General features: G+C 37.8%; 1 protein-coding gene across 3 annotated transcripts in view; it reads right to left on the bottom strand.

The window, feature by feature from the left end:
- YAF2 (YY1 associated factor 2) overlaps positions 1–23,585 on the bottom strand; it is a 72,671-nt gene extending 49,086 nt beyond the window's left edge. For 2 of the 3 annotated variants that reach the window (XM_021704830.2, XM_021704828.2), the window contains exons 1-2: positions 23,418–23,585; positions 22,865–22,990 (exon numbers count right to left, since the gene is read on the bottom strand). In XM_021704830.2, coding sequence (XP_021560505.1) covers positions 22,865–22,990; positions 23,418–23,443 — 152 coding nt within the window. In that variant the 5' untranslated portion in view covers positions 23,444–23,585. Of the gene's footprint in view, positions 1–20,968; positions 21,240–22,864; positions 22,991–23,417 lie in introns of those variants that run through there. The other variant, XM_021704829.1, reaches the window with a different exon arrangement.
- Positions 23,586–23,794: the final 209 nt, after the last annotated feature.

Raw genomic sequence — 23,794 nt, 5'->3', positions numbered from 1 at the left:
TGTTTAAAGATTTATTTATTTGACAGAGAGAGAAAGATCGAACACAGCATGGGTGGTCAGAGGAAGAGGGATAGAAAGTGGGGCTCGATCTCACAACCCTGAGATCAGGACCTGAGCTGAAACCAAGAGTCCAACACTTGACCACCCAGGCGGCCCAGTTTTTCCTTTGTTTTAAAAGTAAATAGGATACAGACCTGTACCCCTGAAACAAATAATACATTATATGTTAACTAAAGAAAATAAAATACAAATTAAATAAATAAAAGTAAGATAAAATGGTGTATAAACTTATTCAACAAAAACAAGCTGAAAATGTAATTCTAATGAAAATCTTACATTTCACTCATTATGACACGTTTGTATTTAGTAAAGGTTGACAGCACATGTCAAAATTTTTGCTAGATTCCTACTTAATTTAAAGATATAAATTGTATTGGAAAAATCATATACTTTTTAAAATAAATCTGAGTTTTAAAAAATAGTAATTACTGCATTTGTTTTTAAATGACCCATTCATACAAACAGGGGCACTACACAGACCTCCATTTCTAACTGTAATACAGAAATAAATATCAAAAGGGTCTTCTAGTTAACTCTTCTAGATTCCTAGTTAACTTCTATTACCTGAGAGTGAACAAGTACCTGGCACAAGGTCCTACATGTTTGGATTAATAAAACAGATAGAGGTGCAATAATCCAAATATTTTATCCTTTTGCTCGAATAAAAGATGTCACTTACTAAAAATTTCCAATTTTTATTTACAGCAAATGCAGTCTCCATTTAGACTCATGAATTTAAAACAGAATCAACTGCATTTTTAAAGTAACTCAAGAGAATTACGATATCTTGAAAATATTTTAAAGTAACCAAAAGGGTCACTTAGAGACCAACACTGAAAGCTGTTTGTTATCATGCCATAAGCTCAACTAACATGGATTTTATCAGAATAACTTAGAAAAGAAATTCCAGAAATTAGGATCCTCTATTCAAAACTATCTTGTGTGAGCTCTAATAATTACAACACTCAACCACAAAAAGGTACTCCTTAGTAATTAAGAACCCAAATGAAGCATTTCAGTAATGAAAATCTACTCCATAAAATCACTCTGAACTTGTGAAAAAACTGCTCAGAAGAAACTGTGGAGCTAACTTTCACTTCCAATACTACTCACTGGTTTGGACATATTTTGGCTAGAAGCAATTTAAATTACAACTGGTTGTGATGATTCCAGGCACTTTATTTTCTAATTTTCAATAAGATTTAAAATTCTAATGTAAGGGGCGCCTGGGTGGCTCAGTCGTTAAGTGTCTGCCTTCGCCTCAGGTCATGATCCCAGGGTCCTGGGGTTGAGCCCCGCATCAGGCTCCCTGCTCTGTGGGGAGTCTGGTCCTCCCTCTGCCTGTTGCTTCCCCCTGCTTGTGCTCGCCCTCTCTCAATTAAATAAATAAAAATCTTAATAAAAAAATAAAATTCTAATGTAAAAGTATTACAGTTGTAGAAGGTTGTTCACAGTAAATCCTGGACTTGGAATCCTGTAACATCATAATAAAATTTAGTATTATACACATATTCACACATATTTAAGTGATGTTACTAATGGCTCATATGTAAACAAACATGGGGGGGATGGTGTGTTTATATTTGAATTGAACTAAGTCCATTATGACTCACTGCCCTTTCAGTCCCATTATATACCCTCAAGGTCCCCAAATTATAAACACCATCTCAATTCCTAATTAAAATTTTCCTTTCCCTCAGTTTTATCCCCTACTTCCCACTACAGCAATCCATAGAGAAACAAACAAAACCAGTACTATTTTCTTGTTAACATAAATTAACTTAAAATCAAGACGGCAAAAACTACATTCATCAGTAAAATAAGGGTAACAAAAGAACCTAGTTTTGCAGGGCAGTAGAAGGAATTAAGATAAATAAAGCATTTGGAAACAATGCCCAGAATCTAACTATATATCAAACTGTTGACATAACCACCCAGAAATAGTTTTCAAATGATTTTATACACCTTTTAGAGGGATATAGTCTAAGGACTAAAAGAACTACATAAAGAAATTCTAAACTTACAGATTTATTGTTTGTTATTAATTTTGGTACTATTATTTTGAAGCTATATTCTTTATACTGCACGATAAAGAAAATAGGTAATTTATGTTACTGATTAGGAATTACAATTTACAGCATAAAAGCAATAAGAACATGTTAATATTAAAATTGAATTTCAAATACCACTATACATTTGTGATTTTTTAGAAATACATATAATTTGGAAATAGTTAATAAAACATTTCAGGCAGCAGTTAGTAAGTAAATCACTATCATTATCACACCAATACATAAATTACATCTGCTAATACTACAAAAACAAACTGATTAACAGCATTATCACACCAACATATAAATAATATCTCCTAATGCTACAAAACCAGGCATTACATTAGATTTACTTTACTAAAGGAAGTTACTTGACTTTAAAAGTTGCCAGAAACATTTACACAAATTGTTTTCCATGTTGTAATACCTGATTTTTATAAGCTAGAATTTTACAACTGTTGACAAATCCTAAAATGAAAATATGAGAAAAACAGTATTTATTCATGTTCTTGATTGACGTTTGATGGTAAAGATATTAATATTCAAATTGTTTGGCAGCTAAAGGGGAAGGATGACAGCTAAGATCTACCGCCCTAGAACCCCTGTTTTGGACAGAATTTCTTTTTTTTAAAGATTTTATTTATTTATTTGACAGAGAGAGAGAGAGCACGTGCACACAAGCAGAGGGAGCAGCAGAGGGAGTGGGAGAAGCAGACTCCCCGCTAAGCAGGGAGCCAGCTGTGGGGCTCAATCCCAGGACCCCAGGATCATGACCTGAGCCGAAGGCAGATGCTTAACCGGCTGAGCCACTCAGGTGCTCGGGGCAGAATTTATTTATCTACTTTATATTTTTAGTTTCCCCCATAAGCTTTCCTTCCAAGAAAGAATTCTGCAGTAACAACAAAAAGTTTTCAACTTTAAAGGGTAGTGTAGTGAGCAACCTCTAGAATGGCCCACAACGATCCCACCTCTTCCTGGTATGCAAGCCCTTCTGTAATTGCCTCCTCTTGAGTGTGGGCTGGATTTAGTGACTCATTTCCAAGGAACAGAATTTAGCAGAGTAACAGGCTATCACTCCCAAAATTAGGTTATAAAAAGACTGGCTTCTGTTTTGGGGGCTTTCACTCAGATACTTCGCTTTAGAGTAAACAAGCTGCCATATTGTGAGCAGTCCCATGGAGAAGCCCAGGTGGCCAAGAAATTGATGTCTCTGGCCAACAGCCAGAGTCCTGAGGCCTACCGACAGCCACGTGAGTAACTTGGAAGCAGGTGTTCTAAGGCTGCGTGACAACCACATGAGTAAGCTTGGAAATGAATCCTCCCTCAGTTGAGCTTGAGACCCTGAGCCAGAATCACCTGATAGGCTGCTTCCGAATTCTCAACTCAAAAAAAAAAAAAAAAGAATAAGATAATAAATGTTTATTATTTTCAGCCTAAACTTAATTTTGGGATAATTTGTTACACAAATAGGTAACTAATACAGAAAACATTACAAAATAATTAGTATTAGGCTAAAAGTGATAAATCAAATGCCAATTAGCTGTCTAAATGGGAACTCATAAAAAAATAATATCTATGAGTTGATGGATGGGGTCCCAATTTTGATTTGGTTCTTGGTTTTTAAGTCCAAAAATTCAACCTAAAGCTAAAGCAGATACAATCAATGACAGAATTCTATCAACCAATATCACCAAACTGATTAATAACAGGGCATTTCTTTCCCAGTATTCAGACAGGGCCAAAGCATTAACAAAGACTTGCATAATGCATATACTAAGTGTATAGTAGCAGCCCTGAAACTGGTTGCTGTACCTACAAACCACTTTTTTTTACTTGAATGATGTTAAGAACTAGTTAATATAAAGACGACTATGTTACCACGACCCCAGAATAAAAGTATCATTCTAGTGACCATCAAATAGCATCTCTCACTTCCACCTCTTGTACTATGCTAAATATTAACCAATTGTCCAGTGCTATAATGCTGTGTGGTTTTTCTTTTACATCATTTTATGTTCTACTCTTCCTAAGGATGTCTTAATCACATTAATTGATCTCCAATAATATTTTGATCTTCCTAATCTAACAGATATCCCAGGTCCCTTAATAAAGCACCACATTTTATTAACCGTATCTTAAAATGGTATACTTCCATAGACAGTTAATATCATCTATTCTTTATAGCTTCTAGTCCAAGGAAACATTTTCCGGGATCCTAGTCCAAAATGTCAGGAGCATTATATGTAATCCTTTATACACCAACTATAGTTAGTATCCAAGTTAACACACAAAAATAACAGCTAATGCTACTCTCAATGCCAACAATTATGCCAGCATGAAAATGAAGTCTTGGGGCGCTTGGGTGGCTCAGTCGTTAAGCATCTGCCTTTGGCTCAGGTCATGATCCCAGACTCCTGGGATGGAGCCCCGCATCGGGCTCCCCGCTCAGCGGGAAGCCTGCTTCTCCCTCTCTCACTCCCCCTGCTTGTGTTCCCTCTTTAGCTGTCTCTCTCTGTCAAATAAATAAAATCTTTAAAAAAACAAAAAAAAAGAAAATGAAGTCTAACCTTTCTTTACTCCGTGATTATGTTCTTTTTCTCAACTTTTGATATTAAAATTAATCTGACCAGATTCTAAGGCCTGTATTAGTTTTCAAAGCAATTCTTAATAACCATCTCTAAAATGTGTGTGTATTTTCTGTGTAAAACTGGTTTTATAAAACAATGGCAAATTTTTCTAACATAAATTCCCATATAGTCTGAAGTCAACAGTGATAGTTTTCAAACTACAGCCTATATTCTAAATAAGAACTTTGTTATTCAGCACTCATAAAATCTGAATCATGAATCACATCAAATCCAACATACTCCACAGATAACTATTACTTTACAAACCAAACACAGTTTTATGAAAGTGCTGTGATTTGCTTGGTTAGCTGATCAATAGAGTGCTATGATTCATTCCTTCTAAAAACAGAAGAGCTTCTTTAAACCATACATGCTCCCCCACCCAATTATGCAATTACATTTACTTAGCACTTAAAAAATTCTTGATACCAAGATGAACCCAATTTTTTAAATAAAGTCTATTAATTTTTGTACCTACAATCAGGAGCTACCTGTAAAAAAATACAGGCTTAATGACAGATTTTGCTAGATAGTTAGAGCATTCTTCCTTGAGAAGTTAGATTACTAACATAATTTTACTCATCTCCTGACCTACCGATATTAACTTCCTTTATTTAACCTATAGATAGAACTACTGTAACTTTCATGAAAAGCTTAGTACAAGCACTATGCAGGATTATCTTGCTATAACTTAAAATATAAATTTTAACACCCATTAAACATCATTACACAGAATGCAAAGGAAAAAATAAGATTCTATCTGATGAAAGGCCATTTGACATGGCTCACCACGTCCTCTCCTTTTGAAAATCTCTTCCCTGTTTCTGTAACATTACACTCTCCTGCGTTTCTTTCTCCTTATTTCTCCTTCTCCAATTCTTTCTTTGTCTTGGTGGGATGCTCTCTACCATCGCAAAAACGTGGTGATATTTCTCAAGTTTCTGTCCTGGGTTCTCTTTTCTCATGCTATGCAGTCTATTCTGTCCTTGTTCTGTCTTGCCTACTCCCATAGCTTCAACTGGATCATGTATGCTGATGACTACACCAAGCATATATTTATAGCCCTGTTTTCCTTCATAAACTTAAGCCCCACATATCCAACTGTCTCACAGATCTTCCCTCTCAGATTTCCCTCAGATACCTGAAATTCAACAAATCTACAAGTGAAATATTACCTTTCCCCAAAACTGTCTATCCTATTTCCCATGTCAATGAAAAGCACATTAACCAAGCTGCTTACTTGAGCCAGAATCCTGGGATTCATCCTTGATTCTTCCCTCTCTACAACCCAACTTCCTACCTCCCAGAACCATATCCAGCCACCCATCAAATCCTATAAATTTCCTTCTAAATATATCTAGAATCTATTCATTTCTGTCTCCCACTGGCATTATCCTTGTTCAGGCCACTACTGTCTCTTGCGTAGACTTTTGTAATGGCTTCCACTAAATGGTTTCTCCGCCTCTAGTTCAGATTCAACAAACAAGCAAGCATGACACAAGATGGAATAAAATGCTATTGGTTGTGGTTTAAACTATACATTATACTGATGGCAAAAGAAAACATTTTTTAAATCGCTGAAAAAGTTGAGTAAGAATGTAACTTTGGTTAATACAAGTTCTTTTGTCAAGTAAAATGGGCGTAATAAAACATACTCCATTCAATTCACAGGCTCATGAAATAAAATTATATAAATGTTCCTTAAAAAACAAGAAGTGCAAAACAGCTTAAAGCAGCAATCAGATAAATGATAAAGAGCCTTTGCAGTTAAGCATTATCAATACCTATGTAAGACATGGTGACAGGCATTGAGAATTTTTATTAATATTATTTAAAATTATCATTATTAATATGCTAAGTTCCTTACATCATTTATCACACTGAATCATCACCATAAAGCCATAAGGTTATATGGCTATAAATGGCAAGGTGGAGATTTAAGCTGAAATGTGATTCCAGGATAAATGGTACTGCTCTCCAAGAGATTACAGTCCTGGGAAGGAGAAGGCAACAGAAACAAAATGATGTCAATACACTATGTAATTACACTCATCACATTTTTGCACAGAATGCTTCAAGAGTAATTGAAAGGGCATTCATTCTGGCCTAGAGATAAAGAAATGTTCCTTGAGAGATGATACCTGAACACTCACAAAAACCAAGAAAGAAACTGTGCAGGACTGGATAATGCGAGGTAGAAGAAACAGCATAATATACCAGATGACAAAAGTGGCCTAAAAAAGATCATGACCATGCTTTCTGACAATCCAACCCTGGAAACAGACTTGCTCTTTAACTATGGCAAACAGCAAAAAATGCTGTTTTTAACTATTCAATTCTTAAGTCTATATACAGCTTGCCCCAAGCTTGCCCCAACAAGCTGCCCCCCAACAGCTTACCATTATTGTACTACTAAAGCGCTTTTTAGATGTTAAAACTTTTACTGGTAAGCCCCAAATGTTTATGTGACAAGCCACATCAGGTTACTAGGAAACACACACACACACATCTCTCTCTGCAGGCACAAATAGAGTAGGAAAGAGAAGAGGGAGGTAGGGAGAGGGGGTGGGTAGGTGAGATTATCCCTGAAGCAACTTCTGGAAATGATATCTTTTAGTAGAAAACACTTGTTCTTATGCTCTGGTTTTGTTAGAGCATACTTGAACCCACATCCTTGACAAAAGGGACTGTTATACCCCTAAATTATATCACCACTCATGTATTTGATTGTTTTAGCTAACACTTATTGAGGACTTACTATATGCCAGGCACTGTTGTCAAGTACTTTACAAGAATGATCACATTTAATCCTCACAACTCTATGAGTAGGGCTATTATCAATTCTATTCTATAAACATAAAAGCTGAGGCTCAAAAAGTTGATTAACTTTCACAAGGTCACACAGCCAGTAAGTGGTGGGTGAGACCAATATTTAAACCCAATCAAGCTCCACAGTCCAAAGTCTTCACCACTATAGTATATAACTGCAGGGAACTCTGAAATATTGACTATTTTCTTTCTTTCTTTTTTTTTTTTGCTTTCCATTACGCTGAATACACATAAAAATTTAAAACGGGGTGCCTGGGTGGCTTAGTCGGTTAAGCTTCTGCCTTCAGCTCAGGTCATGGTCCCAGGGTCCTGAGATAGAACCCCGCATCAGGCTTCCTGCTTAGCGGGAAGCCTGCTTCTCCCACTTCCTCTGCCTGCTGCTCCCCCTATTTGTGCTCGCGCGCTCTCTCTCTGTCAAATAAATAAGTCTTAAAAAAAATTTTAAACAAACAGGCAGGTGAAAAAATAAAACTAGATAAATTTTCCTGCGCCCAAAATATGAATATATGATGGAAGTCCTACACAAGTGGAAGATGGCAAGATTACAATTCAAATGTCAATTACCAAGGAATAGTAAGTACAGAAAAATGCTACATGATCAGAGGCATTAAGTTACGGAAAATTGGAAAGGAAGGAATACTGACCAAATGTGATAACCGCATTCTTTTTTTTTTTTTTTAAAGATTTTATTTATTTATTTGACAGAGAGAGACATAGCGAGAGCAGGAACACAAGCAGGGGGAGTGGGAGAGAGAGAAGCAGGCTTCCCGCAGAGCAGGGAGCCCGATGTGGGACTCGATCCCAAGACCCTGGGATCATGACCTGAGCCGAAGGCAGACGCTTAACGACTGAGCCACCCAGGCGCCCAGATAACCGCATTCTTATAGATAATGGAATAGCCTTATTAATTTTACCAAAAAGTATAATTTGATGACATTATGAATTTAACATATTTCTCATCTATAAATTATTTTGCTCATTACTCATCTAATCAATGATTATGCAGCTCTAGGTTTTACCAGCTTTGGTCTTTAAAAAAAAAAGAGCAAAGTGTCTAATAAGATGGGTGAGGAGAAAGGAAAGATACAGGGAAGGAAGGAAAAAGAAAAGGCTTTTCAAGGGAGAAAGTTTCAAATCCACCCATCACTACACTAAACTTAGCTCTTGCCTTTGAAATGTGAGGCTAAGAAGTCCAGTTACAATTAACCTAGCCTGTGCTGAACTAAAGAATTTAAGTGGTAGAAGGCTAAATGAATGGAACAGGGCAGTGGTTTTCAAAAAAAAAAAGTTCTGATAGCAAAACACTTTTCGAAAATAAAAATTAAAAGAAATCCCAATAAATAAAGTGTATAAGAGCACAGATGATGTGGCTGAAGTGGAGTGTGGGAGCATGGAACCCCACTTGCTTGCTCCTATTGACAGGCACTGAGACAATTTCATAAGACTTCAGGGCCCCAATCAACACAATTAAAATCTCCTGGGTTCTTCTGAGGGAAGGCTAGTTCATTTCTACCCCTTTACCTGTTGTTTGATTCTAAACTGGCAAACACATCTTCTCCTTACTCCCTTATTTCCTGCAACTTGTTCTCTCACAGGTTTCCCAAAGTCAGCCCTGAATGAGCTGTATGGGTGAAGGAATGTATGGTTGTGTACAGATACCACAAACAGGCCTAAGGAGGAGGAAGTGTTAACGGAGGAGGCACTTTTGAATGTAAGAGTTCATGAGGGAAGTGTTGGTCAGAGAGGAGGCACCATAAACAGAGAGACACCCACACTGACATGCCTGTACACAAATGCACACCCACATGCGCACGTACATGCAACCCTGCCTACACACGTGTGCAGCCCCAAAAGAGGAAAGCCCTTTGGAAAAAGCAGTTCAAATGGAATGAGTACCTCAGAGCCTGCCCACCTCACTATCTTATCCTGAAAAAAACTAGAGCAGTGCTTCTCAAATTTTAATATGCATACTGAATAATCTAGGGATCCTGCTGAAATTCAGGTTCTGACTCATAAATCCTTGGTGGGACCTGAGCTTCTGCATTTTTTTTTTAAGGTTTTATTTATTTAAGTAATCTCTACACCCATCGTGGGACTTGAACTCACAACCTTGAGATCATGAGTCGCACACTCCTCCAACTGAGCCAGCCGACACCCTGAGATTCTGCATTTCCAAAAGCTCCCAGGTGATGCATATGCCAGTGGTCTTTGGACCACAATTCAATAGCAAGGGTTTACAAAACAGTATGTCCCAACAAGTTCTGTATTATAATAGAAAAACAAAAAACAAAACCCAGTCAAGTACGATCGAGAACTGCTCAACTAAATAAGCTAAACAAATTCCACTGGAGAACTTCTCAGAACTTGCAATTCATTAAACTCCAAAAAGATAGGATACACCGTATTTTCCGAACTCTTGGCTTCTTTTTTGCAAAGACATTCCTTAGGACCAGTGTTTGTGAAGCACGCTGAAGCACAGAGAGAATCAGGGCAAGGTGAGAGCTATCTTGGGAAGTCAGAAAACTCCCCTGATTTAGAAGTCTCCTCCTTTCTACCATTCCTCCAAAAAAAGACACTTCAACTTCCACTTTTAAATGCTAATATCCTGGGGCGCCTGGGTGGCTCAGTCAGTTAAGTGGCTGCCTTCAGCTCAGGTCATGATCCCAGGGTCCTGGGATCAAGCCCCGGATCGGGCTCCCTGCTCAGCGGGAAGCCTGCTTCTCCCTCTGCCTGCCACTTCCCCTGCTTGTCTCTCTCTCTCTCTGTCAAATACAGAAAATGTTTCTTAAAAATAAATAAATAAATGCTAATATCCATGGAATTTAAGAAACAAAACAGATGAACATAGGGGAAGGGAAAGAAAAATAATTAAGATAAAAAGAGAGAGGGAGGGGCGCCTGGGTGACTCAGTCGTTAAGCATCTGCCTTCGGCTCAGGTCATGATCCCAGGGTCCTGGAATTGAGCCCCGCATCGGGCTCCCTGCTCTGCGGGAAGCCTGCTTCTCTCTCTCCCTCTCCCCCTGCTTGTGTTCCCTCTCTCGCTGTGTCTCTCTCTGTCAAATAAATAAATAAATCTTTAAAAAAAAAAATAGAGAGAGGGAGACAAATCATAAGAGACTCTTAACGCTAGGGAAAAAACTGTGGGTTGCTAGAGGGGAAATGGGTGGGGGGGGGATGATAGGCATTAAGGAGGGTACTTAATATAACAAGCAATGCATGTTATATGCAGCTGATGAGTCACTAAACTTTACCCTGAACCTAATAATACATTATGTTAACTAAATTCGGTTTAAATAAACAAACAAACACTAATATCCACGTGTAAAAGACAGAAAGGAAACACATTTTAGAAGTAGCTATCTCTGGCTGGAGAGATGTTATGATGGGCATTCCTATTTTCCTTCTATTTCCTTAGTATCTTCAATGAACATGTAATACTTTTATCATCAGAATGAGAGTTACTACCTTAAGAAAAAAATAACTTTATCCCCCATGCTCAGGTTATTTATATTCACACTTGAAACAATTATTTTATTCAGATTTACAGAACAGATAAAACAAAAAAGATTTTCTAGTAAAGGAAGAACTGCTCGTGGAGTGAAGAAAATAAAGAATGCAAGCAACCTAGAAAAAAAAAAGGCAACCTAGAAATGAATATTAGTGAGGAGACTTTGGGCCTTGGGGAGACCAAAGATAAAAAGCAAAAAAGGACGAAAAAAGATGAAAGAAGTCCAAAACAATTTTACCTTCTCTGCAAATGTACCTAGAGCTCTGCCTCTTGAGCAATCACCTTACTGGCATCAAATATTATCTACTTGCTGCTGTTAGAGGTTGATCATCCCTAGTACAACCTATAAAGTATGATAGTGTGCAGAAGAACCCTGATCAGACTATAAAACATGTAAAAATGAAGTGGTTTAACTCATGTCTAAAAATTGCCAGTGGGCTGCACAAACTTTTTATCATTCACATACATTCATATACACACATATAGTCAAACTGATTATTAATTATACTATTAATGACTCTTATTGTGTCACCATAAAAGAGGGAAATAATATTTACAGGGATTTTTCTCCTAAGAAATACTATATCAAAGAAGTCAGTATATATACAGCACAATAAATGTTACTATAAAAAAAACATCAAAATGAAGTTTGTTAACATTGGCACTTCAAAAATATTATTTTGGGGGCTGTCATTTTGTTCTTCATTCCCTATACTGCTAGCCCAGTTTTAACATAAATTCTTATATTAGTTATAAGTAGTAGATTTAATGCTAGAAATTATCAAGATGTACAGCACTAGATCTAGGTATAGGAAATTTACAAGAAGAAATCCTTAAGAAGTTACCTGCTTGCAAATTTAAATGTTACCACAGCAAGGTGATAAAAAGGACTGGAAATCCAAATATCTTGAATCCAACATTAACAAGCTATTGCCTTTTAAACAAAGTTACAATCCTTCCAGGCCTGTGTTCTTACCCGCCAGGAGGATACTAGGCTAGAGCCATGGGTTTCAACAAAAAGACCTCACCCAGCAAATTGCTATGCTTTACCTGTCAGTTCTCAGTAAATAGCAACAAGAAATCCTCTAAACTTAGCTGAAAATCCCTATCAAGAAGGATTTGCAAACAATGGTGGCTTCAACCTATTTCAAAAGTTTTAATACCCAACATTTTTACCCCAAACCCCTCAAGATCTCTCCTCTGAAGACAATCTTATCCCTCTACTATTAAGGTTTCAAGTTATAAAAACTAGCCTGTCTCAGGAAATGACTAAACACCATGGAAGCTCTTGAAAGGGTTCTTCCAGCTCTAAAATTCTTAGTAATTCTGTAATTTCCCATAATTAACAATATTGCAAATGGAATGCCTACTGAATCTTCTAAAACACATTATCACAAATCATGTAACAAAGGGTACAGATTTTAACAACCATGAAAGCCAATAAACAAAACACATATTAATATGTTAACTAATTTATTTTTAAAATCACAATGACATATTTTACATACTTGCAATACCACTAAAATTACAAGCTATAAAAGATTATTATTAAGGAAAAATGTGTCTTTAAAAAAAAAAAACAAACGTGTTTCATTAAATCCTTGAATGAAAACTTGATATCCCACAAAATGCTAATCTTTCTACCAAAATACGCTGGCCTTCTAATGCCTTGAAGAGGAATAAGCAAAGAAACCTTTCACTCAGAGTTTTATAAACCTCTTTATCAGAGACAAAAGGATGAAAAGATCAACTAGTAGTCAACCTGCATTTCAATCTAGGCTCTAACACCAATCTGTGATTGGATGACCACCTTCCTCTCCTCCTTACGGTTTGATGAGCAAATGGAGGGATATATAGGAAAGCATTCTGAACACAGAAAATCACCACATGAATGATAAATAATTTATTCTACCCCCCAGAAACCACCAATAATAACAAAATTAATTTTGTAGCAACACATTATATTCTTTCAAATATATACCTTAATAGTAATGGCTACCATTTAGTGAGCCACTGTAATTAAGGCTTTACAGAAATTAACTCATCTAATTTTCTCAACAATGCTTCAAAAAAAAAAAAAACAAAAAAACCTGAGTAGCACACTGAAAATGACTGCCAATATGATCAGTAAGATAGCTGAAAATTTAACATCTGTTAAATTCAGTAATGTAGTTCCATTATAAAATTTTATTCTCAAAAATGATGGTTTCTGGGATTATTAAATATTAAATATATATACATTTAACAATCTACCATCCTATGTAAATTTGTCACAAATAATTTTAGTTCTCTGAAATCTTACTTCAATTATATAACAATTATCTTTTTTTTTTTTTTTTTAAAGATTTTATTTATTTATTTGACAGAGAGAGACACAGCGAGAGAGGGAACACAAGCAGGGGGAGTGGGAGAGGGAGAAGCAGGCTTCTGGTAGAGCAGGGAGCCCGATGCGGGGCTGGATCCCAGGACCCTGGGATCATGACCTGGGCCGAAGGCAGACGCTTAACCGACTGAGCCACCCAGGCGCCCCTATATAACAATTATCTTAAAAACAGCAGGTCCTTCTTAAAATATACATATTTATACACACATAGACCTATACAAGGAGAAAAAGAGAGGGTTTTACCTAGTAGTGACGTGGCAGTTTCATTTGGCTTAAATGTCTTAAGAGAAAGCTAATCGATCAAACTGGAAATTGGCCATGATGTTAGAACACACTTTACCAAATGGGCTTGACTCACAATGACTACACCAATAACTGATTTCATTCTTAACTTGAGCACAGGACTTCTCCAAAAACTAGGACTATGTTGGAAAATTAATTCTAAATTTCTTCTTCCTTTTACTCGTTAGCATACACTATTTATCTATCTTTCCTAGAATTCAAACTCTCAAAGAGGCTGGAACTGGGTCTCAGTCCTAGTATAATTCCTGGCATATGGTATGTTTTCATTAAGCATATGGAGAATTCTAGAATTTTGTTCACTACCATTTACTTCTGAAAATTCACACAGAATTCCAACTTCTTCAAAGCTTATATATTAAAAAAAATAATAACTGTTCCTTTCTAATATGTATATTCCTCTTTCAACAAACTTTTCTTGAACACCTATTATTTCCTAGGCATTTTGTCAAGCATCTTTGAAAAAGGTAACAAAAAGCTCTTATTTCCCTTAAGAAACTCACAGCATAACAAGAAAGTAAATACATACATGTAGCACAACTATAATACACTAAATGATATAATGAAGATAAGCATCACATACTGAGGGAGTATTCAGATTCTAAAAAGAATACGGCTACTCTCACAACTTTAACCAAAGTTATCTCTAGATAATTCATCCTCTTAGAATACCCAGCTTTGGGGCACCCGGGTGGCTCAGTCCTTAAGCGTCTGCCTTCGGCTCGGGTCACGATCCCAGGGTCCTGGGATCGAGCCCCACGTTGGGCTCCCTGCTCCGCGGGAGGCCTGCTTCTCCCTCTCCCACTCCCCCTGCTTGTGTTCCCTCTCTAGCTGTGTTTCTCTCTGTCAAATAAATAAATAAATACTTAAAAAAAAAAAGAATACTCAGCTTCATGAGAAAGACACAAATCAAGCCTGAATTCATGAGGAAATGCTAAAGCTTGATGAAGATCACAATCAGAGGTATGTACAAAAGACAAAGGAAGGCATGTTTCGGATGGGTCAAGGAGATAAGAGACACGAACTACGTTTTGAAGAATAAGCAGTTAACTAGGTAGGCAAAACGATAACAGAGCTGTAGAAAAATATCAGCAACTAACCTGTTAGTCTGACTCTGGACAACTGGAAATAGTAAAGAAGCACAAGATGAGGGAAAATTCCAATATTTCTTTAATGTCTGCCTAATTTCTACAGTTGTATAAGTGTCTGCTAATTTATATAATTGATTTATCTTTAAAAGTAACAAGTTCATAGGTAAAAGATTATCTCAATCATAAGGTAAAAATTAGTTCCATTTTAATTATAATTAATTTGTTCCATTAACTTTAAACTCTGTAAATTCAAAAACAAACGCAAAATTTTAATTCTAAACGATTTTTCAATTAAACAATCTCCAATATCACAAACCTACGTTTGGTATATTCTAGTTTTTGACAAGCACTCGATATCAACTATCTAACTTTAAATATCACTCAACAGAAAACTTACAATTTAGTCGAGGAATAAAATGTATTTCATAATACACTGTACTCTTTTCATGACTTCAGCAGTTCATGTTGTCAAGAAACACTTCTCATTTTTAGCCATGCTACGCAAATTTCAATAATGTGAATAACAAGACCTACATAAGTGTTGTGACATAATAAAAATAATAAACAACTTTCTAAAGTTATACCATAAAAATGCTAAGGTATTCATGCACATTATCATCCTTGAAATATGAAACTAATATATTGTTATATGTCAAATTAAAAATGGTAAAGTTAAAAATGTTTCAAAATTGAGAGGCAAATTATTATATTTTTTTACTTGCACACATACATGTTTTTTAAGTATACGACAAAAACAAATATAGTAATAGAAAAAAGATGTAAAAGAGATGCACTAAGTTCTTTACGTTCTTAATCTTCAAAAACAACCACATATTGTGTTATAACATTACTGTGTTATAAAAATACTATTTCCATGTTTAAAGACAAAGATATGAAGACTCAGGGTCACTCATCTCAGTTACTAGTCTTAACTGTAAACACTTGCTTTGAATCAAATAATAGCATCAAAATACAAAACAAAATTGTGAAAAGTTTTTAAAAAGTAATGCTAAAATATATACCTACAAATTATGGACGAAATAGCCTGATAACATTTTCTCAATCTTAAAAGTTATTGGTGGGTGCCTGCCTGACTCAGTAGGAAGAGCATGCGACTCTTGATCTCGGGGTCGTGAGTTCAAGCCCCATGCTGGGTGTAGAGATTACTCAAAATAAATAACTTAAAAAAAAAAGTTATTGGAAAAGCAATGCTACGTGTCAAATAGCAATAGTAAAATTTAAAGGAAGGTTAGCTGAAAAAGTTTAAATGCCTCTAATGTTCCAAATATTTTCTAGCTTCTGGGGATGCCAAGGGTTAAGAGTGCCCAGAAGGACAGATAAACATCTAGACAATATTACCACAACATGGTGATTCTCTAGGAATAATTACATATACATTTACATAGATTGAATCAATAAAACAGTTGGGGTGGGGAGGTTACAATCCCAGAAGGATTTAAGAAGGGCCATTTGATGAAAATACTTCAGTGCTGATGCAGCATTAGATTGGTTAAGATATGCAGCAGGAAACGAAGCTAGCTAGGAAGGCAGTTCAGATATCGATAATACAGCCCTGAATATCATACTCAGGAGCTCAACCTTTATTCAATAAAGAGGTCTTTATTCACTGGAGATCTCTCTCTTTTTTTTTTTTTTTTAATAAAGGGACAAACATAATCACATAGTTTCAAAAAAACATACTGAAGATAATGTTAGCAGCATTGTGAAGAGACCAATTTGTCATAATTCATGAGAGAAATGACATGGGCTTCTAAAGTACAGCAACAACATGGGCGCCTGGGTGGCTCAGTTGGTTAAGCAACTGCCTTCGGCTCAGGTCATGATCCTAGAGTTCCAGGATCGAGTCCCACATCGGGCTCCCTGCTCAGCAGGGAGTCTGCTTCTCCCTCTGACCCTCCTCCCTCTCATGCTCTCTGTCTCTCATTCTCTCTCTCGCAAATAAATAAAATCTAAATAAATAAATCTCTCGCAAATAAATAAATAAAGTACAGCAACATAAACTGGAAAAAGGACAGATCTGAGAGACAATCCAAAGACGGGACATGAGGGATGACGATGAGTTAGAATCAAACTTGAGACAATCACAGTTTCTGACTTAGATTCCAAAAGTTTATGCCACATACAAAGTGAAGCATATAGAGAAGAAGCCGGGTTTCAGTGGGCAGAAACTGATTTCAGAGATATACAAGAAAAACTAGCAGTAAGTCGTGTTAGAGACATCAAAAAGGGAGAATTTCATTTAAAAAAAAAAAAGGCTACCAACATCAAATACTATGGAGGTAACATGGAAAGAAGAGATTAGGCCACTGAGTTTAACAAGTAGGTCACTAGGTTATCAGGGAGATCTTACTCAATGAACTATAAATGAAAGGAAAAGAATGCCTGCTGAAGTAAATCTGTTGGATGTAGAAACCCAAGCTAGTAAAACCCTACACCAGCAGTTCATAAACTTTTTGGTCTCAGGCTCTCTGTACACTCTCAAAGTTAAAAGAGCTTTAGTTTATGTAAGTCTTATCTAGCAAGAAATAAATTACTATATTAGAAATAAAAACAGCTAAAATTTAAATATATATTAGTTCATTAAAAAAATAAAGAGCACATTTTAACATAAATATTTTTATTTTAAAAAACCCTGTATTTTCCAAAACAAAAGTAATTTTGTGTGAAGAGTAGCACTTGCATACTTTTGCAAACCTCTAATATCTGGCTTAACAGAAGACATCTGGACTGTCATATCTACTTCTGCATTCAATTTGTTGCAATAGGTTGGTTCAGTTCAAGAATATGAAGAAAATCTGGACTCCCACAAATATGCAGTTGAATAGAGAAGAGTATTTTAACAGCCTTTTCAGATAATTATATCCATAATTGTATCCATAATTATCTGAAAACACAAGTAGTTATTTCTCAAAGGTTAGTTGCAACGTGAAATCTGAAACCACATCAACAAAGTTTTCATAGTTGTCCCTTAAAATCTATTGGTTTATTTTGTACTTTAAATAGATTATCTGTGCATGGGTTTTGTAACATCATACATTGGTTATTAGAAAATACTGGTTCACTGAGTTATGCAAATCCTCCAAATACCAACAAATTGCATGATAAAATATCAGAAATTACGTTCACTGGTACCACCACCTAATTTCATCTTTCAAGTACTAGGAACTATAGCGGTTACACATTTTCAAAAATTCTAGTTTTCACTTGAAAGTTCAATTTTTATCATTGGCAACAAATACTATCAATTGTTTTCACATCAAGGAAAACAATTCACTGTGTTCACTTTCGAGAAAATATGTGCTACATATCCAAGTCTGAATAGCCATAGTTTGTCAGGCATTCTTTCAAGTAAAAATGATGTTCTATGAAAAAAGCAGCTAGTTCTGCTTGCAGCTCCAACAACTACACAAAATGCTTTCCCTTCAATCAACCACTGCATTCTGATATGCAGCAGAAGTGCTTTACTTGTACTTTCCAGTTCATCAGACAATATTAAAAAAGACACGAGACTTCCTAAAATTAGTAACTTTTACTGCTTCATCAAGGGAATACATTCTTAAGTGAAACTGGCATTATTTTTCCTTCACACGCATAGTAGTGACGATTATGATAAATACAGATAACAATTTGGTACCACTGCTTTGATTCATGCTAAGGGGCCAGTAGTTTTACCCACCCTTGCCTTTGCACCACCACTGCAGTGTCAACACAACAAAAAAGGGCAAATAACATCTTAATGTGATTTTGAAAATAGTTTAGACCTTACAGACTCCCTAAAAGGGTCTCAAGGATCCCCAAGGTTCCTCAGATCACACTTTGAAAACCACTAATCCAACCACTAATCACTTTAGGAATTTCTCTGTAAACAATGAATTCCTGTGACTACGCTAACCCAAGATATGAAGACGAAAACCAACTAACCAACCTCCTAGAATAAGGAGTCTCTGAACAACAACAGCTGTGTGGTAGCTGGAAAGGCTCCTCCGACAGGTAAGGGAGGCTGGGGAACTCTGCATTTCTGAAAAACGAACTGACTTAGATGGCCCTCAATTTTTTCTCCCATTCCTACATCAAGGGTAGCAGGATCTGTGACAAACCTCAAATTAGAAGACGGAAAGCATATATGATAACAATAATACTGAAAAGATCTTTGATTTTTATCAGATAATTGGCCAGGACCCTGGGATCATGACCTGAGCCAAAGGCAGATGCCCAGGCGACTGAGCCACCCAAGGCGCCCCAACACTACTTTTTTTAAATGAGAAAATTTTAACCTCTTTGACGTATACATAAAGATTTACTAATACTACTTCATGTATAGAATTTGATACAAAGTGTTTCTGATTTGACAACAAAATCACAAAATTTTACAAAGAAAACATCTATTTGCTCACCACTGTATGTCCAACACCTAGCTCAACCTTTAAATAAAATAAGATGTTCAGTAAACACTGCTGAACACTGAAGTAGTTGAAATGGTTAAGAACACAGGTCACCAGACACCTAGTACAACTACTGCTCTTTCTTCCATGTGAAATCTTTTTCATTGTTCTCTAAAACAACATCTCTAAAAAATCTAAGGGAACTATTACAACTTATCCTGAGAAAATATAACATTACCTGTTATACTTTAAATTACACCTGAAAGTCCACTATAGACTAAGTGTCTTACATGTTCTCATTCAGATCACATTTCAAAATCAAAACAAATAGCTTCATCATACTCATCTTTAAATATCTGCCATCTGAGTCAAGCAGTGATTTCCATTCCTATATGAAGAGGCAATAAGATACTATTTTAACTCAATCATCATACATTGATTGTACTACCCTTATACACACTAAATTTTCTCTGATGATTCAGAATGGTTCTTCATTTCCTAAAGTTTCTGAGGTTTATATCTGAGACACTTATTGCCTTATAAAAACTTGAGATATAAAGATGGAGACTGTATAGTACCTTTGATAGTAATTTGTCACCGTAGCTTTTTCTTTTTTAAATGTTTCCTGTCAGTATGACATTTATCATTGCTTCTCTCACAAGAGCACAATGTAGAAAACTTCAGGTACTTGAACTATCTAGTTATTTAGATTCTGGATAAAAAAAGAGATTAATCAAATTTAAACTAATTAAGGCCAGCAAGCACAAAACTGAAATTCAATCACAGAAATGGCATAAATTTAAAGAATATAACTGATCAATTTAGGAACTGAAGCTACTTCAAATCATGTTTCATTTTAAAATACTACTATGAATATGACCTCATTTCATTGCATACAGTTATTTTGCAGAAAATCGTGACCTACCAAGGATATAGCCAAAAAAAAAAAAGGGTCTTCCGTTGATATATAAAGGATTTGAACTCGATATTCCTTAAAGACAAAATTGTCAGTAAAGACTTTGGAGGGAGACCATGGGCTCCGTCTTCTCTGGAGGTTTAAAAAGAAAAGACTTTTCAGATGTCTGGGATGGCTGAGGCTTGGCCTCACATTTGGCGACTTCCAGACAGAATCAGTTCAAAGGTCAGTATGACCCAAGCAATTCAAGTACCGTAGGTCAGTCACACAAACACGTCATTAGCAAACTGCATCTTCTGCTCTGCACCTATCCAGTCCCTGCTTTGATAATCTCCAACCTTACCCATGAAACTACCCTAACTGCTAATTAACATGCCAGTTGTACAAAATTATTTCTTCCAGCTCCTGAAACGTTTGCTTCTCACTAGTATTCTGCAATCTGTTTTTCTAACATTACCAGAGAAGGAAATATTTTGTGGTGCAGTCAATATCTGCCCTATTAACAATGACCTGTTCCATTATTCTATCCAAACATGGATTCCACTCTGAATTGCAGAAACAGTGGCAGGAAAATAACAGATAACACAGAAATTAGAGCTCTTAGGTTTAACTTAGGGCCAAAATCAAAAGAGAAGAGACAATTCAGCGAGAGGAAGGAAGAAGCTGAGAGGGTCGTAGTGTAGAACACTTACTTTTAGGAACAGAGAGTCCCTTAGACTTCTGGTGAGTTGCCCAGAGCCTCTTCAGTTTCAATCCAAATGACAATGCTTCTCTGAGTCCTCCTCAAGTAATGTTTCCACCACTAAAAATTGGATCTACAAGAGCTCAGATGTACTGGTAAAAAAATATCAGGGGCCCCCATGTGGGCCTCAAGCCTCTTTTAAACTAGGCCCACTTCTCTGTCCTGGGCCAACTCCCCTGTGCACTATATTCCTTCTTCTTCCAGGTGCCAGGTATTCAGCCTGTTTCTTCTCTTCTGAGCTGCCACCACCTACTCTATTTCTTAGGGTTCCTCTAACCCCAAGACTGGCTGTGGAGTAGGACAACAGCTTCCCCCCTTCCTTGCTGTCCCTGCAAATAAACATATAGGCTCTTCTAATTTCAGTATTTTTTCTAATGGCTACAAGAAAATAGAGAGGAAACAACAAAAAGCAACAACATCGTACTAGAGATTAAGATTATAATAATTGTCTCCACTTTAAAGTTCCTGCCTCCAAAAACCATTTTCTGAAAATTGCTGGAGTGTTTTAAGAAGTATAAAGTACTAACATAGATACACAAATATATTCTAACCAAATCCAACCTTATATAAAGATATACTCTACTTTTCAAAACACTTAAATCACGGGTCCAAAAATAGTTGCCACATTCACTTTAGGAAATAGGTGCTTTTTTTATTTTTAGAATGGTCTATTATATTCCCTTGAATTTAGAAGATGTTTTAAAGTTTGCTTCTTAAAGGATATCATGAAAAATGCTCAATACGTTTTATCCAACGTAAATGAAAATATACAAAAAGCACATTATGATCCACAACAAGACAGGTATGTCAAAAGCAGCTAGCTTCACTAAGCAAATCTCAAAATTTAAGTTATTGCCAACCATTTGTCTCTACATTTTAAAAATTAATAAATTGCTGTAAATGGGGTTTAAAAATCTGGATATCTCATTTTTAGAAATCTAACTCCTACTGAATATATAAATCTAATGTCAATTTTGAGTAAGGCCTTTTTTAAAGCAACAATATATCACATCAGTATTCGTATACTCTTGTGACAGCATAGTTTCTAACAGACTTTCTAATATCAAAATACATGATGTCTAAATATTAACCTATAAATCACATTATTACAATAAATTCAAAGGCTACTTTCCTATAAAGGTGAAGGAACTCTGTAACCAAGTGTTGGCAGATCAAGAATGTCAGACTTTGAATTTCCTCTATGATTTTCTTTATCCACTTAATTCACTTAAGTGGTTTTTTTAAAAAGAACGACCTATTATTCTGTAAGCCTACAATAAAATAAAGACTGAAAATAGGCAGAGATCATTTCATCTCATTTGTATAGTCTAAGAGATTGCCATTTAATCAAACTAAAAATATTCAGATACTTTAAATAAAAATGTGTCCCTGTGACTGGGCTCACCTCCAACTATTTATAAAATCTTAGAGAATAAGAATAAAAATACTAACCAAAACCTTGATCTGACCCTTCCAGACATCTATATTAAAAAAAAAAAATGAAGTTTAACCTATTGTGTATTCTATAATCAGATACTTTTTTTTTTTGAGGAACGAAATTAAATTACATCTTTTGCTTCTACAGAAGATTTCATGGTTTTTCTTTGATTCCTACACACTAACACAACAATGCAGCCAACATTATTATACCCGGAATGGGGGGGGGGGCATTACACCCAGCAATACGAATTAAATCGCAGTAGCTAATGCCTCCCTTAAATAATTTATTCTCTCTTGGCAGCAAACAACGTTACGGCCTCTTCAATTACCCAACACCGCAAACCATCGCTTGGGTCGCGATCAATCTGACCCAATTCCTATCGCGGACACCACCTCATGCTCGCCTCCTCCCGCCGGGTCTGCAAGTGTCATGGGAGGGGGCGGCAGCCGCAGGGGCGTCCTCTGCGCCGCGACCCGGGCGGCCGACGGCGCGCGGGGCAGGCCCGGGACTCACCGGGTGGAGGTGCCCTTCCGCACATCGCACATCATGCACTTGAAGGCCTCGGCGCTGTTCCGGAAGGTGCAGACGCTACAGTCCCAGTAACCCTCATCCGAGGACGGCTTCGGCTGCCGCTTCGGCCTGCAGGACACAACCCGGACACGACGCGGCGCGGGGTTATCAGCAGGCCGCGCCCGGCGCCCGGGCCCCGCAGCCGCCCCCGCCCCGCCCCCCGCCCCAATTCCGCGACCCCCGCCCCGCGGGCCCCCGGCGCGCCGCGCTCCGGCTCGGAGTGGGAGGGAAGTCAGGATGGGGGAGGGCGCGGGCGCGGCCGCAGTCGCCGCCGCTCTGACACCCCGGACTGCCGCTCCGGCCGCCGCCATCGCGGCTCCATTGTGGGGCGGCCGGCGCCGGCCCCTCACGCGGCAGCGCTCGCGCAGCAGCGGCGCCGGCGCCGCCCCCGTTCTGGCCCCGCTGCCCGGGCGGCGAGCGAGACCGCCGCCCGAAACCCGGCGCGAGGGCCCCGCCGCCTGCACAGTCCGGGCCCCGGGGGCCCGGGCGCTGTTACCTGGTCGGGCTCTTCTTGTCTCCCATGGCTTGGCTACAAATGCACGCCGAGAGTCGCCGCCGCGGCCGCTCTGTTTGTCAATAAGGAGGATAATAAGCCGGGCGGAAGCGGGCGGGGGAGGAGGGAGGAGGGGGTGGGGAAGGCCGCACCGCCGAGCTCGGGAGCCGCCGCCGGATCCCACGCAGCCTCCAGCTGTCGGGGAAACTCCTGCCTGGGCTCACGTGACCCGCGCCGGCCAACCAGCGGCGGCGCCGGAGACTTCAAACGCGGCCAGCGCGGCCCAGCACCCGCGGCGAGTTCTCGGGCGCGCGGCGTGGGGGTGGTCGCTGCACCCCGGGGCGCCGCCGCCGCCTCTTCGGCCGGTTGTCCGCGCTTCC

The sequence above is a fragment of the Neomonachus schauinslandi genome, chromosome 5, assembly GCF_002201575.2.
Source record: "Neomonachus schauinslandi chromosome 5, ASM220157v2, whole genome shotgun sequence".
Taxonomy (NCBI): Eukaryota; Metazoa; Chordata; class Mammalia; order Carnivora; family Phocidae; genus Neomonachus; species Neomonachus schauinslandi.
This window is presented reverse-complemented; position numbering and strand designations above follow the sequence as displayed.